The sequence below is a fragment of the Eucyclogobius newberryi genome, unplaced genomic scaffold (assembly GCF_026437365.1).
Source record: "Eucyclogobius newberryi isolate DKJ021-1_F unplaced genomic scaffold, fEucNew1.0.hap1 SCAF_14, whole genome shotgun sequence".
Taxonomy (NCBI): Eukaryota; Metazoa; Chordata; class Actinopteri; order Gobiiformes; family Gobiidae; genus Eucyclogobius; species Eucyclogobius newberryi.
This window is the reverse complement of record NW_027315768.1, coordinates 29,932,420-29,950,999: the sequence shown is the minus strand read 5'-3', so window position 1 is coordinate 29,950,999 and position 18,580 is coordinate 29,932,420. Positions and strand designations below refer to the sequence as shown.

General features: G+C 41.7%; 1 protein-coding gene across 1 annotated transcript in view; it reads left to right on the top strand.

Moving 5' to 3' along the window:
- The window catches only part of LOC140359950 (signal transducer and activator of transcription 4-like), a 39,369-nt gene that overhangs the window by 8,810 nt on the left and 11,979 nt on the right, over positions 1-18,580 (top strand). Inside the window, exons 3-16 of the mRNA XM_072445204.1 lie at positions 246-344; positions 1,406-1,498; positions 2,396-2,474; positions 5,102-5,187; positions 6,119-6,270; positions 11,175-11,333; positions 12,541-12,633; positions 12,936-12,995; positions 14,264-14,284; positions 14,662-14,752; positions 14,848-14,892; positions 15,207-15,290; positions 16,209-16,307; positions 17,747-17,882. Of these exons, the coding sequence (XP_072301305.1) occupies positions 246-344; positions 1,406-1,498; positions 2,396-2,474; positions 5,102-5,187; positions 6,119-6,270; positions 11,175-11,333; positions 12,541-12,633; positions 12,936-12,995; positions 14,264-14,284; positions 14,662-14,752; positions 14,848-14,892; positions 15,207-15,290; positions 16,209-16,307; positions 17,747-17,882 (1,297 nt within the window). The remainder of the gene's footprint in view (positions 1-245; positions 345-1,405; positions 1,499-2,395; positions 2,475-5,101; positions 5,188-6,118; positions 6,271-11,174; positions 11,334-12,540; positions 12,634-12,935; positions 12,996-14,263; positions 14,285-14,661; positions 14,753-14,847; positions 14,893-15,206; positions 15,291-16,208; positions 16,308-17,746; positions 17,883-18,580) is intronic.

Here is an 18,580-nt window from a genome sequence, read left to right as displayed (position 1 = left end):
CCAGTTCAAAAATGTTATGCAGTAAAAAGATACTTGGTCTAAAATGTAGTGAAATAAAAGTAATCCGCAGGTAGTTCTAAAATGTTAAAGTACATTTTTAAACTTAAGTCGACAGTTTAACTTTTCCTCGAGTCATATTTTGCACACGTATCTGTACTTTCACTTAACAAAATGGAGTACTTCTCCCAGCACTGTCGAGGTATTCACTTTCCTTCACGCGGCGCATCGTTTTCTCTGTTTTCCAGGTGAAATACGCGTCCGGCCCCGCCCTCATGGCCCGCGTCATCTGCAGCTGCCTGAAGGAGGAGCAGAGGATCCTGGAGAGCGCCTGCATGCAAGAACAGGTCTGGACCCAGCCTTTCGTCACCACGGAAAACCCCACGCTCGCCTTTATCAGTGACGCTGCCGGGAATCGGGCCGGTCGCTAGGGAAACAATCAAAGTTACCGGCTTTCACTCAAGACGCAGGAAGACAAAGCTTTTATTCATTAACTACTGGTTTTAAGCGACCTATATATTATGCAGAGTAGGAGCGTAATCATAGGTGCCAACTTCCTGTTTCTAGGTGTCATTTTGAGGACGATTTACCGTATTTTCCGCACTATAAGGCGCACTGGATTATAAGGCACTGGCAATGAATGGTCTCTTTTCGATCATTTTTCATATATAAGGCGCATTAAGCGAAACAAAACGTGTACCACACAAAATCACTCGAGGTCAGTAAGCACAACCAGAATTCATCCATAATATAAGGCGCACTGGATTATAAAGCGCACTGTTGTTTTTTGAGAAAATTAAAGGCTTTTAAGTGCTCCTTATAGTGCGGAAAATACGGTAGTTTGGAATTCACGGCAACGGTGCTAATTCTGCATCACTTTCTATAGATATAACTCCACAGAATATTCACTGTTTTTGAAAGAAATTATCAAAAATAAGAATAAAAAAATGGTGAATGGTAATTTTGTATTTAAATTTAAGACAATGTTTATTTTATTTGGATAAACCCAGTAATTTAAAATATATTAACCATAAACCAGGTCAAAATATTTGCAGTTTGACAGGTAAAAGCCCAATTCTACCATGGAATTCTGACCCAACTCCATAATTCAACACTAAACTATCATAATAATAACTTTACATAACTAAAAATGATTAAATAATTCAAAATAAACTTGCAGAATTATCGTTCATCACACTTCAACATTTACAAATGCGTTTTAGCACGTTTATAATAGATTTTCTTTGGGATTATAACATTTTATTTGAAATTTTTTTGTGAATATTGCCCACCTCTAACTGCATTTCTAAATCATTCCTACAATAGTCGGTTGTATTGACCAATAGTCAGCGTCTGGGGACTTAATGGTGTGAAAAAGTAGAATAATTAAAATGCTTCTTTGTTTCAGGGGCCTTTGGAAAAGTCTCTGCAAAGCTCCGTGGCTTTGGAGAGGCAGAAAAACATCGACAACCGAGTGTGTCTGATTCGGGGCAGTGCACAGGTGAAAACAAAGAGGCTACGCACGAAATACACTGCTTTTACTGCAGATGTTTGACTATACGCACGAAATACACTGCTTTTACTGCAGATGTTTGACTATACACACAAAATACACTGCTTTTACTGCAGATGTTTGACTATACACACAAAACACAGCGCTTTTACTGCAGATGTTTGACTATACACACAAAATACACTGCTTTTACTGCAGATGTTTGACTATACGCACGAAATACACTGCTTTTACTGCAGATGTTTGACTATACACACAAAATACACTGCTTTTACTGCAGATGTTTGACTATACGCACGAAATACACTGCTTTTACTGCAGATGTTTGACTATACACACAAAACACAGCGCTTTTACTGCAGATGTTTGACTATACACACAAAATACACTGCTTTTACTGCAGATGTTTGACTATACGCACGAAATACACTGCTTTTACTGCAGATGTCTGACTATACACACAAAATACACTGCTTTTACTGCAGATGTTTGACTATACACACAAAATACACTGCTTTTACTGCAGATGTTTGACTATACGCACGAAATACACTGCTTTTACTGCAGATGTTTGACTATACACACAAAACACAGCGCTTTTACTGCAGATGTTTGACTATACACACAAAATACACTGCTTTTACTGCAGATGTTTGACTATACGCACGAAATACACTGCTTTTACTGCAGATGTCTGACTATACACACAAAATACACTGCTTTTACTGCAGATGTTTGACTATACACACAAAATACACTGCTTTTACTGCAGATGTTTGACTATACGCACGAAATACACTGCTTTTACTGCAGATGTTTGACTATACACACAAAATACACTGCTTTTACTGCAGATGTTTGACTATAAATTGTGCTTTTCCACAGCTGATGGACCAAGCCGTGAAGTTCATCGAGGACATGCAGGACGACTTTGACTTTCGCTACAAGACGCTCCAGTCTCGAGGTGTTTTTTTAATTTTCATTCATAAACTTTATTTGAACGTTCCTCATCGTGTTCAATATCGTTCGGCTGTTTAAACTTGGAAAAGGGAAACGGGTCGGCTTGTTGGGTTCTGTCACTTGAGAGTCGAACATCTTATTATAATTATGTGTTTATTAGATTATTTATCTTCTGTTTGGCAGTTTGAGTTCAGCATTAAGAGACTTTACATACAGTAACTATTCACACACACGCCGTCTGCTACAGCAACTAACCAGCTTTAGTTTGGTATGATTTTGTGTGTAAATAAGTGTCGGTGTAATCCCTCATTCGTCCAGGCGTGTTCCATAGTAGAAAAAGCTTCAGTTGTAGTCATCTGGACTCAGTTTGAAAAAAATAGACGTTTCGACTCTCATCCAAGAGTCATTGTCAAAAAAAGAATTTAGATCGAGAACTCTGATATTAATACTGTTCTGTGGTAAGACCCGCCCATTGGGAGGAGCCTTCCTGAAGTAGAAAGAGTTGTTTGTTTCAACAGAACCTCCCCCCTTGTATCTACCGAGCTAGCCTATTCAGAATCTTAATGGGCTATTAGAATCCTCTTTGTCTTTGTGAGACCCTGGCTCAAACCACCCTGAGTACCTGATTAGCATCTAAATGTCCTGGTCCTGGTCCTCTACCTTTCCAGGGGTTCAGTATTCCATTATAGATACCAGGAAGATTAAACCTTAGCCCTCCATTTCTGTTTAAAGAAGGTCTTTCTTTTTTAACAAAAATAGCTTCCTTGACTCCTCTTTCAAACCATCTATTCTCCTGCTTAAATCTTCACCTCACCGTCTTCAAACGAGTGATTAGAGGCTTCAAGATGGAGATGCACGGCACTCTGAGGTCCTGAACTAGTATTTCTTCTGTGCTGATAAAGCCTCTTGTGTAGAGGCTGTTTTGTCTCACCTATGTACCGTTCTTTACAGCTTTCTTCACTGCATTGGATCGAATAAACTACATTGCTCTGTTTTTGAGTCGGCAACTTGTCCTTAGGGTGAACCAGTTTTTGTCTTAAAGTGTTTCCTGGTTTAAAATAAACAGCTATTTTTGTTAAAAAAGAAAGACCTTCTTTAAACAGAAATGGAGGGCCAAGATTCAATCTTCCTGGTATCTATAATGGAATACTGAACCCCTGGAAAGGTAGAGGACCAGGACCAGGACATTTAGATGCTAATCAGGTACTCAGGGTGGTTGAGCCAGGGTCTCACAAAGACAAAGAGGTTTCTAATAGCCCATTAAGATTCTGAATAGGCTAGCTCGGTAGATACAAGGGGGGAGTTTCTGTTGAAACAAACAACCCTTTCTACTTCAGGAAGGTTCCTCCCAATGGGCGGGTCTTACCACAGAACAGTATTAATATCGGAGTTCTCGACCTAAATTCTGTTATTGACAATGACTCTTGGATGAGAGTCGAAACGTCTACTTTTTCAAACTGAGTCCAGATGACTACAACTGAAGCTTTTTCTACTATGTGTAAATAAGTGTTTTTTACTCTTTTCCTCTAAAAACTACATTGGAAAAGTGGCAATTTGAAATGAAAATGAATGCTTGGGGAAATGAACAATGTGCCAAGGGATTTGATGGAGCTAAAAACACATTTAAATACCTAATTAAATGAAGTACCTCAGCTTTAGTTATACTTTGGCTCATGAGCTTGTTACTACACAGATGATTGTGGAGGTTGGAAGACTCATTGAACTAAAATACATTTGTTTTATATATTCAAAATGTTCCTAAATCATAGAATAGCTCATTTTTTAGGTTTATCATTTTACTTCCTGTTTGTAATTGATGATATCACACTCGGAAATGACCCAGCAACCACTGGGAAAAAACCTATTGGCACTTTTTTTATTTTTACAAATGAAAATGTATGAGAACGACTCGAGTTATGTTTAGAATGTGAAAAAAAGTTGTTTTTGTGTAAATTCAGCATAAACTTTGACTGGAATGAGTGTACCTAGTGATGTCACTTCCTGTCAGTTTATACAGATTTTTCAACGTGTTCTCCTCAAATACCTACTCGATTGGTGTGAAACTATTATTTATATGTAAAACAAGTAAAACGCACCAAATCAAATTTAGAAACCCGTGAAAAACCGGTCATACACACTTTAATATGTGCTAATATTTCGCACAATTCCGTCTTTTTGAGCTTTTCAACCTGTCGCGCATGGAGCGTTGAAACCGTTATTCCTTTTATTGACGCGACTTTATGCCTGATGCCCTGCCTGCTCGAACAAACGTCAAACATCTCAGGGCTTGGACTTGGCTTACGATCGCTTCGGATTCAATATGAGGCGATTACATTGAGTAATTACGGGAAAATGTAATTATTAGTATTTATTTTATTGTATTTACTCAATTTATTGCAATAAGTGTTGGGGATATTTTGTGCGACCCATAATGTTGATACAGTGTCGTGCCTCGTCCGGTCCTCCAAAAAATCTGGAAAATGAAGTTGAACTGTCTGATGTGGAGTTATTACAGTTATTACAGAGATATGAACCAGGAAATCCACATACACTTGCACACGTTTGACCAGAGGTGAACATTTGGCTTGCAACGGTCTCTTCAAAACACATAATGTACATTTTGTGTTCCAGATCAGTCGGAGAGGAACTCTGAGCTCATGAAACAGGAAGTGACACGACTCCAGGAAATGCTCAACCGACTCGACTTTAAGCGGAAGGTAAACACTGCAGTAACCTGGCTGAGAGGCACTTTCAGATGCACTTTTTCTACTAAAACGGACGACTAAATCACTTTTTTGTACAGACTGGTCACAGAGGCACAAAACACAAACACGGCAACATTTTAGTCTAATTCATAAATGTGTTAAAAAGGCATTAAACTTCTATCTCCATGTAGACAAGCAAGCGCATCCACCATGTTCCAGGTCAGATCTGAGGAGAGGCGACCCTCTTACTAGGGATGGTTCGATTTTTTTGGAGCCTTTATCGATATTTGATAAATGTTTTAATGTTGTGTCAGATATACGTAGATGAGACCACAAATGTATGTTACGTTATAGTGAAATTGACACATTTTCTTTTAACATTTCCGAAAAAATTCTAACAAAACGTATTTATCTGTTGCATAGAACAATTCATCATAAATTGTTCTATGCAACAGATAAAACACCTCAACTTATACATTTAAAGACATGTTTTAGCAGTTTTCTTTTGGATTGATTCACTATATTGTTATCGTGATATTCCAAACAAATACATATTTTTGTCAATATCGCCCATTCCTAGTTTTTATACCAGAACCAAAATCACAAAAGGTTTATTGCCATTGTCAATGAATTTTTTCAAACTGAGTCCAGATGACTACAACTGAAGCTTTTTCTACTATGGAACACGCCTGGACGAATGAGGGATTACACCGACATTGTCAATGAACAGAATTCACAAACATAGAAACTTGCTTTGGTGATTCGGTGCAACATAAAACAATGAACAATGATAAAACAACATATATAAAATCAAAAACGCGCACGCATTAAAGAAAAACTAATTAAATCTACAAAAGGATAAAATAGGCTTTCTCTGCATACTAATGTACAGTTAAATGTGTTTTGTGTCTCCTTGTTTTAATCATATTCAAACGTTGTGCAGGAGGTCCTGTCTAAGATGGACATCGTGGTGAAGCAGATCGACGACGTGTGGAACTCTCAGCTTTACCCGGAGCTGCAGGACTGGAGGCGCCGGCAGCAGGTCGCAGCCATCGGAGGACCTCAGCTCACCGGCCTGGAGCAACTGCAGAACTGGTACAGCAGGACACACAGGACACGACACGCAGGACACGCAGGACATGCAGGACACGACACGCAGGACATGCATGACACGACACGCAGGACACGACACGCAGGACATGCAGGACACAACATCCACGACATGCAGGACACAACATGCACGACATGCAGGACACAACATCCACGACATGCAGGACACAACATCCACGACATGCAGGACACAACATGCACGACATGCAGGACACAACATCCACGACATGCAGGACACAACATCCACGACATGCAGGACACAACATGCACGACACGCAGGACACGACACGCAGGACATGCAGGACACAACATCCACGACATGCAGGACACAACATGCACGACATGCAGGACACAACATCCACGACATGCAGGACACAACATCCACGACATGCAGGACACAACATGCACGACACGCAGGACACGACACGCAGGACACGACACGCAGGACATGCAGGACACAACATCCACGACATGCAGGACACAACATGCACGACATGCAGGACACAACATCCACGACATGCAGGACACAACATCCACGACATGCAGGACACAACATGCACGACATGCAGGACACAACATCCACGACATGCAGGACACAACATGCACGACATGCAGGACACAACATGCACGACATGCAGGACACAACATGCACGACACGCAGGACACAACATGCACGACACGCAGGACACGACACACAGGACATGTACGACACGAGACGCAGGATACGCAGGACACGACACGCAGGACACGACATGCAGGACATGCAGGACACGACACGCAGGACATGCAGGACACAACATGCACGACATGCAGGACACAACATGCACGACATGCAGGACACAACATGCACGACACGCAGGACACAACATGCACGACATGCAGGACACAACATGCACGACACGCAGGACACGACACACAGGACATGTACGACACGAGACGCAGGATACGCAGGACACGACACGCAGGACACGACATGCAGGACATGCAGGACACGACACGCAGGACATGCAGGACACAACATGCACGACATGCAGGACACAACATGCACGACATGCAGGACACAACATGCATGACATGCAGGACACAACATGCACGACATGCAGGACACAACATCCACGACATGCAGGACACAACATCCACGACATGCAGGACACAACATGCACGACATGCAGGACACAACATGCACGACATGCAGGACACAACATCCACGACATGCAGGACACAACATGCACGACATGCAGGACACAACATGCACGACATGCAGGACACAACATCCACGACATGCAGGACACAACATCCACGACATGCAGGACACAACATGCACGACACGCAGGACACGACACGCAGGACATGCAGGACACAACATCCACGACATGCAGGACACAACATGCACGACATGCAGGACACAACATCCACGACATGCAGGACACAACATCCACGACATGCAGGACACAACATGCACGACATGCAGGACACAACATGCACGACATGCAGGACACAACATGCACGACATGCAGGACACAACATGCACGACATGCAGGACACAACATGCACGACACGCAGGACACAACATGCACGACACGCAGGACACGACACACAGGACATGTACGACACGAGACGCAGGATACGCAGGACACGACACGCAGGACACGACATGCAGGACATGCAGGACACGACACGCAGGACATGCAGGACACAACATGCACGACATGCAGGACACAACATGCACGACATGCAGGACACAACATGCACGACACGCAGGACACAACATGCACGACATGCAGGACACAACATGCACGACATGCAGGACACAACATGCACGACACGCAGGACACGACACACAGGACATGTACGACACGAGACGCAGGATACGCAGGACACGACACGCAGGACACGACATGCAGGACATGCAGGACACGACACGCAGGACATGCAGGACACAACATGCACGACATGCAGGACACAACATGCACGACATGCAGGACACAACATGCACGACACGCAGGACACAACATGCACGACATGCAGGACACAACATGCACGACATGCAGGACACAACATGCACGACACGCAGGACACAACATGCACGACACGCAGGACACGACACGCAGGACACGACACGCAGGACATGCAGGACACAACATCCACGACATGCAGGACACAACATGCACGACATGCAGGACACAACATGCACGACATGCAGGACACAACATGCACGACATGCAGGACACAACATGCACGACATGCAGGACACAACATGCACGACACGCAGGACACAACATGCACGACACGCAGGACACAACATGCACGACATGCAGGACACAACATGCACGACATGCAGGACACAACATCCACGACATGCAGGACACAACATGCACGACACGCAGGACACGACACGCAGGACACGACACGCAGGACATGCAGGACACAACATCCACGACATGCAGGACACAACATGCACGACATGCAGGACACAACATCCACGACATGCAGGACACAACATGCACGACATGCAGGACACAACATCCACGACATGCAGGACACAACATGCACGACATGCAGGACACAACATGCACGACATGCAGGACACAACATGCACGACATGCAGGACACAACATGCACGACACGCAGGACACAACATGCACGACACGCAGGACACGACACACAGGACATGTACGACACGAGACGCAGGATACGCAGGACACGACACGCAGGACACGACATGCAGGACATGCAGGACACGACACGCAGGACATGCAGGACACAACATGCACGACATGCAGGACACAACATGCACGACATGCAGGACACAACATGCACGACACGCAGGACACAACATGCACGACATGCAGGACACAACATGCACGACACGCAGGACACGACACACAGGACATGTACGACACGAGACGCAGGATACGCAGGACACGACACGCAGGACACGACATGCAGGACATGCAGGACACGACACGCAGGACATGCAGGACACAACATGCACGACATGCAGGACACAACATGCACGACATGCAGGACACAACATGCACGACATGCAGGACACAACATGCACGACATGCAGGACACAACATGCACGACACGCAGGACACAACATGCACGACATGCAGGACACAACATGCACGACATGCAGGACACAACATGCACGACATGCAGGACACAACATGCACGACACGCAGGACACGACACACAGGACATGTACGACACGAGACGCAGGATACGCAGGACACGACACGCAGGACACGACATGCAGGACATGCAGGACACGACACGCAGGACATGCAGGACACAACATGCACGACATGCAGGACACAACATGCACGACACGCAGGACACGACACGCAGGACACGACACACAGGACATGCAGGACACGACACGCAGGACATGCACGACGCGACACGCAGGACACGACACGCAGGACATGCACAACACGCAGGACACGACACGCAGGACATGCACAACATGCAGGACATTCACGACACGACACGCAGGACATGCACGACACGACACGCAGGACATGTACAAAACGACATGCAGGACATGCACGACATGACACGCAGGACATGCAGGACACGCAAAAGACGCAGGACACACACGACACGCGGGACAGGCAGGACACACACGACACGCGGGAAACGCAGGATATGCACGACACAACACGCACGACACGACACGCAGGACATGCACGGCAGGACACGCAGGACATGCAGGACACGCAAAAGACGCAGAACACACACGACACGCGGGACAGGCAGGACATGCACGACACGCGGGACAGGCAGGACATGCACGACACGCGGGACAGGCAGGACACGCAGCAGGACACAACACGAATGATACGACACGCAGGACACGCAAAAGACACAGGATACGGCACGCAGGACATGCAAAAGACGCAGGACACACACAACACGCAGGACAGGCAGGACATGCACGACACGCGGGACAGGCAGGACACGCAGCAGGACACGCAAAAGACACAGGACACGTAAAAGACACACGACACACAGGATATGCAATAGACGCAGGACACACACTTTATCACGCCTGGTCATGTCGTCTATACATCTACCAGCTTTTTATTTCATAACATCAGGACACGCACAGAGCTGGAACTTGTCTTCACTTCACTGCATATCAGGCCTTTAAATACTGTATTTTCCGGAGTATAAGTCGCACCAGCTAAAAATGCATAATAGAGAAGAAAAAAACATATATAAGTCGCACTGGAGTATGAAATGCGGTTGCAAGTGTGAAAATAACAAATAATATCACATATAAGTCGCTCCGGAGTATAAGTATATAAGTATAAATATAAGTATAAGTCGCACCCCGGCAAAAACTATGAAAAAAGGTGTGACTTATAATACAGTAGCCATCATTGAGGAACACTTCACTCACTGCCTTAGTAAATCATGAACAAAGACTCAATTTGTAGTGAACAGTTTATTAAGAATGATTTGAGCACCTTAAATTAGGTTAAAGAGGCTGTTTTTGTTAAAAAAAAAAAGAGAATACCTCTTAAAACAGATGGTTTAAGCAGCATTTCTTCTTTCTACTTTCAATCAAAGCTATAAAGTGACATTTCTGCCCTTTTCTGGGTAATTGTATTGTGTATATTGATTTCTCTGATATTTAAACCGCTGCTGATACATTTTAAGACACGTTTTAACACATTTTTTGTTGAAGTGTCATATTATTGTCTGTATCTCATAACCAGAATACTCCAAAACAGTTTTGAGATATCGATTTTTGTTAATAGCACCCACCTCTAAACCATCTATATCCACCTAGATCTATTTAAAGCTCTTGTGTGTGTCTATTTTTGGGAACAGTAAAGTGAAAATGTGGCCCGACACTTACTGTAAACTGTTCCCAGGTTCACGCTGACGGTGCAGAGTCTGTTCCAGCTCAAACGGCAGCTGGACAAACTGGGCGAGCTGGTTCTAAAAGTGACGTATGAGAGCGACCCCATCCCACTGCAGAAGCCCCAGATGGAGGACAAGATCAAGTACCTCATCTACCACCTCATCAAAAGGTGCAAAACCACGTGCAAAACTGCTTTTATATCTGACTTCTGCAGGTCGGTCATGAGTGTAGTTCATCTGCATCGTGTGAGTGAAGCGGGAAATTATGTCATCGTTTTAAGGAAGCCGCCGCCTTTTTTGTTTTGTCTGTCAAAAGTATTGAAAATCAGATACTACATAACTGACATACGCACCAGGGGAAAATAACCGCTGGACTCAATATGAAAATAGATAACTTAAAAAAACAATGGATTCTTTTGGATACCGTCCTGTTACTTTCTAATGTTATTCTTTACATATCCTGAGTTCTGTCTTTTAAAAAAAAAAATTATAATAATTTTATTTATTGTATCAATTTTATTTCATTTATTTCATTTATTTCATTTATTTCATTTATTTCATTTATTTTATTTTATTTTTTTATTTTTTAAATGTATCTATTTATTTATTTGCATTTCTTTTATTTCTCAAGCTTTATCAGACCACAGGGTTTAATAAAGAAAGTGCAATTATTTTGAGTATGTTATATGTTATGACATTTTAAAAAAAAAGGTTTAAAATGTGTTTAAATAAAAGGGTTGGATATTCACAAATAAAGCATATTTTTATAATCGTAAACATTATCTGGACTATACAGACTCTAAAGAGCTTTTATAACAAAGACAGTGACAGTATTAAATAAAAATGTCAAAAAAGAATAAACAATTTCTGATTTTCATCTATAATACGCTTCATTTGTAAATATTCTCTATCTAAAAGCCTTCAATCACCATATTTACACCTTTTATTGAACTGATAATGTATTTAAAATGCACTCGTCACTCATCGTTTGTAATGATCACCTGTAGAAAGTCAAGATACAAGTTTTGTTTTTGATATTTCTTTCATCTTTTTGTGGGGAAACTAAATTACAAATGCATTTTCTTTCTTTTTTCTTAATTTTCCTTTCATTGCAACGCGGTAAACATAATGATACTAAAATAAAGTGTGAGCGCGCAGTGACAGATCGTGCCGTACCTCAATATTTCCATTATTTCAAGTCTGTAAAATGCTACATAACTGACATACGCACCAGGGAAAAAATAACCACTGGACTCAATTTGAAAATAGATGAATAAAAAAAAACAATGGATACTTTTGGATACCGTCCCGTTACTTTCTAATGTTATTCTTTACATTTTGATTTGTACATTTGACCTGAGCGTGTGTTTGTTGCAGCTCGTTCGTGGTGGAGAAGCAGCCCTGCATGCCCACACATCCACAAAAACCCCTCATCATCAAGACCGGAGTCCAGTTCACCACCAAAGTCAGGTACCCAGGCTGATGTCGCTACGGCGATGACATCTGAGCGTTTATACCTGTCTAATGTGTTGAAGAACGTCCAGTTTGAGTGAACGATTCGGACGTGGATTTAATGGAATTGAATAATAATAATAATCATTTACGATATTGCCGTATCTTGAACAGTCACCACTGCCAAATTTAGCATCATGAACTATATTTTATACATTATATTTGACCATTTTTTGTGATTTTGTATTATTTTAGTTGGCATTATTGTAAAAAAGGTTGAAAAAGCACTGCTCTCATCATTTTGTTGAACTGTTTTCCAGGTTGCTGGTTAAACTTCCTGAAGTGGATTATCAGCTCAAGGTTAAAACCACATTTGACAAGTACGACTTCATTTGCTTTTCAATATATATTTAATTTGAATAGTTTTTTTTTTCCCGTCTGCATTTGTCCCACTCGCACACATCGAACACACTTACAAAACTGGGACTAAACGAGGACTAAATCTGGAACTAAACATGGACCAAACCAGGACTAGTCTGGGCCCTCGCGTGAAAACAAACGGTCAAACTACATATTATTGGAGAATAATCACCTGTCGTCACAGCCGCCGTGTAAACGTGTTTTGATGGTTGGATAATTTGATAGGGAAGGTTTCCAAAGTTGTCATCCGGAAACAGTTTTTTCACTCTCAATCTGAAGAAAATGGTTGAAGAAGTGAATATACTTAATTATACTTTACTGCCAATTGATTTCAAAGTCCTGGTTGTACCGTCTGGAGCTCTGAACGGGCGTCTCAGCAGGACATCGCCTGGGACACTTCCAGCCGTGTCCCTCCTTTAAAACCCGGGGGGAACATGCCCTGCCCAAGGCTTTTATTTATTTATTTATTTATTCATTCATTCATTCATTCATTCATTTATTTTTATTATTATCATTTTATGTATTATTATTTTTAGTTTTATTTTATTAGTTTTTTTCATTATGTATGTATTTATTTGTATTTATTTTATAGCACTTTGGGATTATTTATCTGTGAAAGATGCTCTATTAATAAGGCTTTAATTGACTTTATTCACTACAAACAGGGAGGAGCCATAACTGAAGCTTGTTTACTACTCAGTTTAATTACATTTTTAATTTGACCTTCATTTAACCAGGGCAAAAATGAAAAAATACAATCCAACCCAAACAAACAAATAACAAATTAAAAAACAACAGTGTGATGACCTTTGACCTCAAACGAGGGATCACAGCGACTAGTCTAATCATTTATTTGACTATGGATTTTGATACAGTCGCACTCTTTATCTTCACGTTTTATTCATTTACATTGTATGAAACGTTACTAAAGTTAACATTGTTTAAACTAAAGACTAACTTGAAACTCTTCCCCTGACCGTAACCGTTACAGACTCATCAACACACACAGGACAAAGTACATTTACTACACTATAATGACACGTTTGTACACGTTTCCTGCAGCTCAAACCTCCATCACGTCCAAACCATCTCCACCTAGAAACTTTATCTCCAAAACATACACTTTTAATCCATCCAAACAAATCCAGTGCTACTTTCTGACATTTAAAGTCTGATTTCCAGTAGTTCTTGCTTTTGTTTGTAATAATTTTCCTCCTTTTTTTTTTAGGGATCTTCCACTGGGCAAAATGTAAGTCACCCACAGACGGGACGATACGAACATTATTAACAGTATTTAGAGTGTCCCATGTACAGTCCAACAGAAATTAGACTCTTTACATATGTTAGTTCAGGTTTGAGTATCGGATCAATGTGAAATATTAGGAAAATTTGCCAAAAAAGTGAAGAAATTCATTGAAATTTTTCTGTGGCATTTCAGAAAAGCTTGTATTTTTATTTAATTTTCAACTATATACTTCTTTCAACACTATACCTTCAACATTTACAGTATTTTGGATATTTCACTCTATCGCCCGACCTCTACCCACCATCATTACCTTCAAATCATATTTTTAAATCTTGTCGTGTTGCATATAATTATTAACATATGTATTTTTTTGCCGTTAGTCGTCAGTTTTTCATTCTTACAAATAACACTAAAGTCATGGATATTGAGGATTACTCCAACGGTTGCCTCTCTGTGGAGTTCAGACATCTGGCAAGTCCAATTTATTTTTGTTTATTATGTCGTTACGTAATATTTGATCATATTCATGTATTTTTAACACAATCTTCGTAACTTTTGTCCCACAGCAACTGAAGGAGAAGAAATACATCAATGGGACGAAGGGAAACGAGGTGTGAAAGAGTCAACACGCTTTTAAATTCAATATTAACAATTAAATCATGTCAAAAAAAGAGCTGCAACACTGTTAAATCCTGTTTTAGTGGTGATTAGTCCAGATTAAGACCTTTAAATTGTTGTAATACCGATTCTAACCAGCAGGGGGAACGGTTAAAGCCAAAAAGAGGCAAATTACAAACCTTTAGAAACATTCTTCCTTCACTAGCTCTTATATTTACAAGTGACTGTGCAAATTAAACATAAAAAACAAATGAATAAATAGATAAATGTAGGTTAATCGATAATAAATGTTGAATTCTTCTTCCAGGGGCTGTTGTCGGTGACCGAGGAGCTTCACTCTCTCAGTTTCGAGGCTTGTTTCACGTTGCAGGGCCTCACCATCGACCTGGAGGTGAGCAGCGCGGGAAAACGCTCGGGTCCTGGGCGTTTTGTCCCTGTCAGAGTTTAAGATTGCGCCCCCAAAATAGTCCCGCCCGAGCCCCGCCCTGTCCCAACACAACCCGCACCTGAACCGTGGCTCGCATGTCCGTGAACTGCAGCAAACGTGACCCGCATGATGCTTTTATTCCCGTTGTCTTTTAGCTCTTTTAAGTCGTCCGCATCGCTCCTCTGATTAGTCGATTGAACAGGGGCGTGGCCAAAGGTAAATTATCTCCCAAACTGCTCAGGAGTTCATGCAAAAACAACTATTCATACAGGAAAGTACTTTAAACGGTGTATTTAGATGTTATAGAGATATATAAATTAGATTAAACTCATGCTTCACTCCACAATCTTCAGCTAACTCACTCCATATCTTCTCTTTTTACTGTCGTCCCATATAAATCCTTTTACCGTATTTTCCGGACTATAAGTCACACTGTTTTTCATAGTTTTGGCCGGGGTGTGACTTATACTTATATTTATACTTTTATACTTTTATACTACTTTCATACTCCAGTGTGACTTATATATGTTTTTTTCTTCTCTATTATGCATTATTTGGCTGGTGCTACTTATACTCCGGTGCCACTTATAGTCCGGAAAATACGGTAATCTAAATCATATAGTACCGTATTTAGTCGTGCAATAAACATGTTTGGCCACACATTTTGTCTTTAGAGAAGAAAAGACCACAAGGGTTGTTTGTTTTCGTCCCACATTCGTCTGTAGAAAGTGTTTTAGTGTTGTGTCCGCGTCGGTTGAAGCGCGTCGGTTTAAGCGCGTCGGCTGAAGCACGTCGGTTTAAGCGCGTCGGTTGAAGCGCGTCGGTTGAAGCGCGTCGGTTGAAGCGTGTGCAGTTTTAGAGCGGTTCTGTCTCTGGTTCCAGACGTGTTCACTGCCGCTGGTCGTCATCTCCAACGTGAGCCAGCTGCCCGGGGGCTGGGCTTCAGTCATGTGGTACAACCTGCTGACCGACGAGCCCAAGGTGCAAACACACATGCAAACACACACACACACACACATATACACACACACACACACACACACCAACACACACACATACACACACACACACACATATACACACACACACACACACCAACACACACACATACACACACACACACACACACACACAAACATACACACACACACACACACCAACACACCAACACACACACACACCCACACACACACACCAACACACACACACCAACACGCCAACACACACACACACACACACACACCAACACACATACACCAACACACACACACACACCAACACACACACACATACCAACACACACACACCAACACACACACCAACACACACACACCAACACACACACACACATACAAACACACACCAACACACACACACACACCAACACACACACACACACACACACCAACACACACACACACACACACACACACACACCAACATACACACACACACACACACACCAACATACACACACACACACACACACACACACCAACATACACACACACACACACACACACACACCAACACACACACACACACACACACACACACACACACCAACATACATACACACACACACACACACCAACACACACATACACACACACACACATGCAAACAAACACATACACAAACGCACAAACAAACAAACACACACACATTGACTTACATTCATTTCATGACTCTAACTACAGTTCAGACTTGTCTAATCTATTTATTTTAACCCATGTCTTAACTTAAAGTCCATGTGACTCATTAAATCACACTTTTCAGTAAAACAAAGAGAAAGTGATTATATTTAAGATTTTAACAAAAATGTTGCGTGCAGGTTTCTCTGCATTTTGGATGGAATGGCGCTTTTTGATGACATCACAGAGAAACTCGGCACAACATTTTGGGTTTAATAAAAAAACAAAAACTTGGGCCTAAATGTTGTGTTTAATAAAACAAAGAACGCATCACTTAATTTTGTGTTTAATAATTAAAAAAAAAAAAACTCTACTAGCACTACTTGTAATTTTACCTGAAATTTTTCCAAATTTTATCTGCAACTTCACTGAGGAAAAACTAGGATAATTACATACTAACTCAAACTAACTCACCAAACAACGTCACAATGATACTAAAACACTTGAACCTGTCGAACCGGCTTCAAACCGTGTGGTTGATCTGACACATTTACTTCACGAGGACCTGATTCTTATCAACAAAGACAAATTGTGACTGAAATATGTGACCAAGTGCATGCTACTTCCTCATTCTTCTCTCTTCATTTACTTTGATCTCTCCGCAACAATGTCCGTCTCCATTTCATCCACTACAACAAACAAACAAACAAACAAACTGCTAAATCGTCCTTTTGTTTCTTCGGTCAAAGATAATAATGGCTTGTTTTGTGCTGATTTCTCCTTCAGAACTTGACTTTCTTCGCGAACCCGCCTCGAGCGAACTGGACGCAGCTGTCCGAGGTCCTGAGCTGGCAGTTTTCCGCTCAGGCCGGACGAGGGCTGGACAAGGACCAGCTCGTCATGCTCGGGGAGAAACTGCTCGGTGCGTTCAGGCTTTTAGTTGTTTTATTTACCGTATTTTCCGGACTATAAGTGGCACCTTTTTTCATAGTTTTGGCCGGGGTGCGACTTATTCTTATATTTATACTATATACTTATACTCCAGAGCGACTTATATGTGATATTATTTGTTATTTTCACACTTGCAACCACATTTCATACTCCAGTGCAACTTATATATGTTTTTTTCTTCGCTATTATGCATTTTTTGGCTGGTGCGACTTATACTCCAGTGCGACTTATAGTCCAGTGCAACTTATAGTCCGGAAAATATGGTACGTGTTTCTTTTGTCGGTTTTGTGAGCGTTTGAACACGGAACCTGAAAACACAAAGAACAGAGCGCGACCAGAGAGAGAACGAGAGGAGATTGAAATCAAATAGTTTTTTTTGGTCATTTTTTTACTCGCACACGTAAACAACAACTATCTTCACCTAAAGATGTTTTATTATTCAGTTTAATCAACTCAAGTCTATTGTTTATGTGGGACATTTAAGTTTAAAGACCGTTTTGTCACATAAAGACATAAAGAGGAGGCAAAAGTGAAGTAGAACATTATGTATTTGTCTTAGATTTAGCCACAGAATATAATAAAATCAAAAAAATCAATGGGCGACTGATTTTGGCAAATGTTATATCAGAGCAAAAATATGAACACATGTATTTTACCTTTTATTGTATA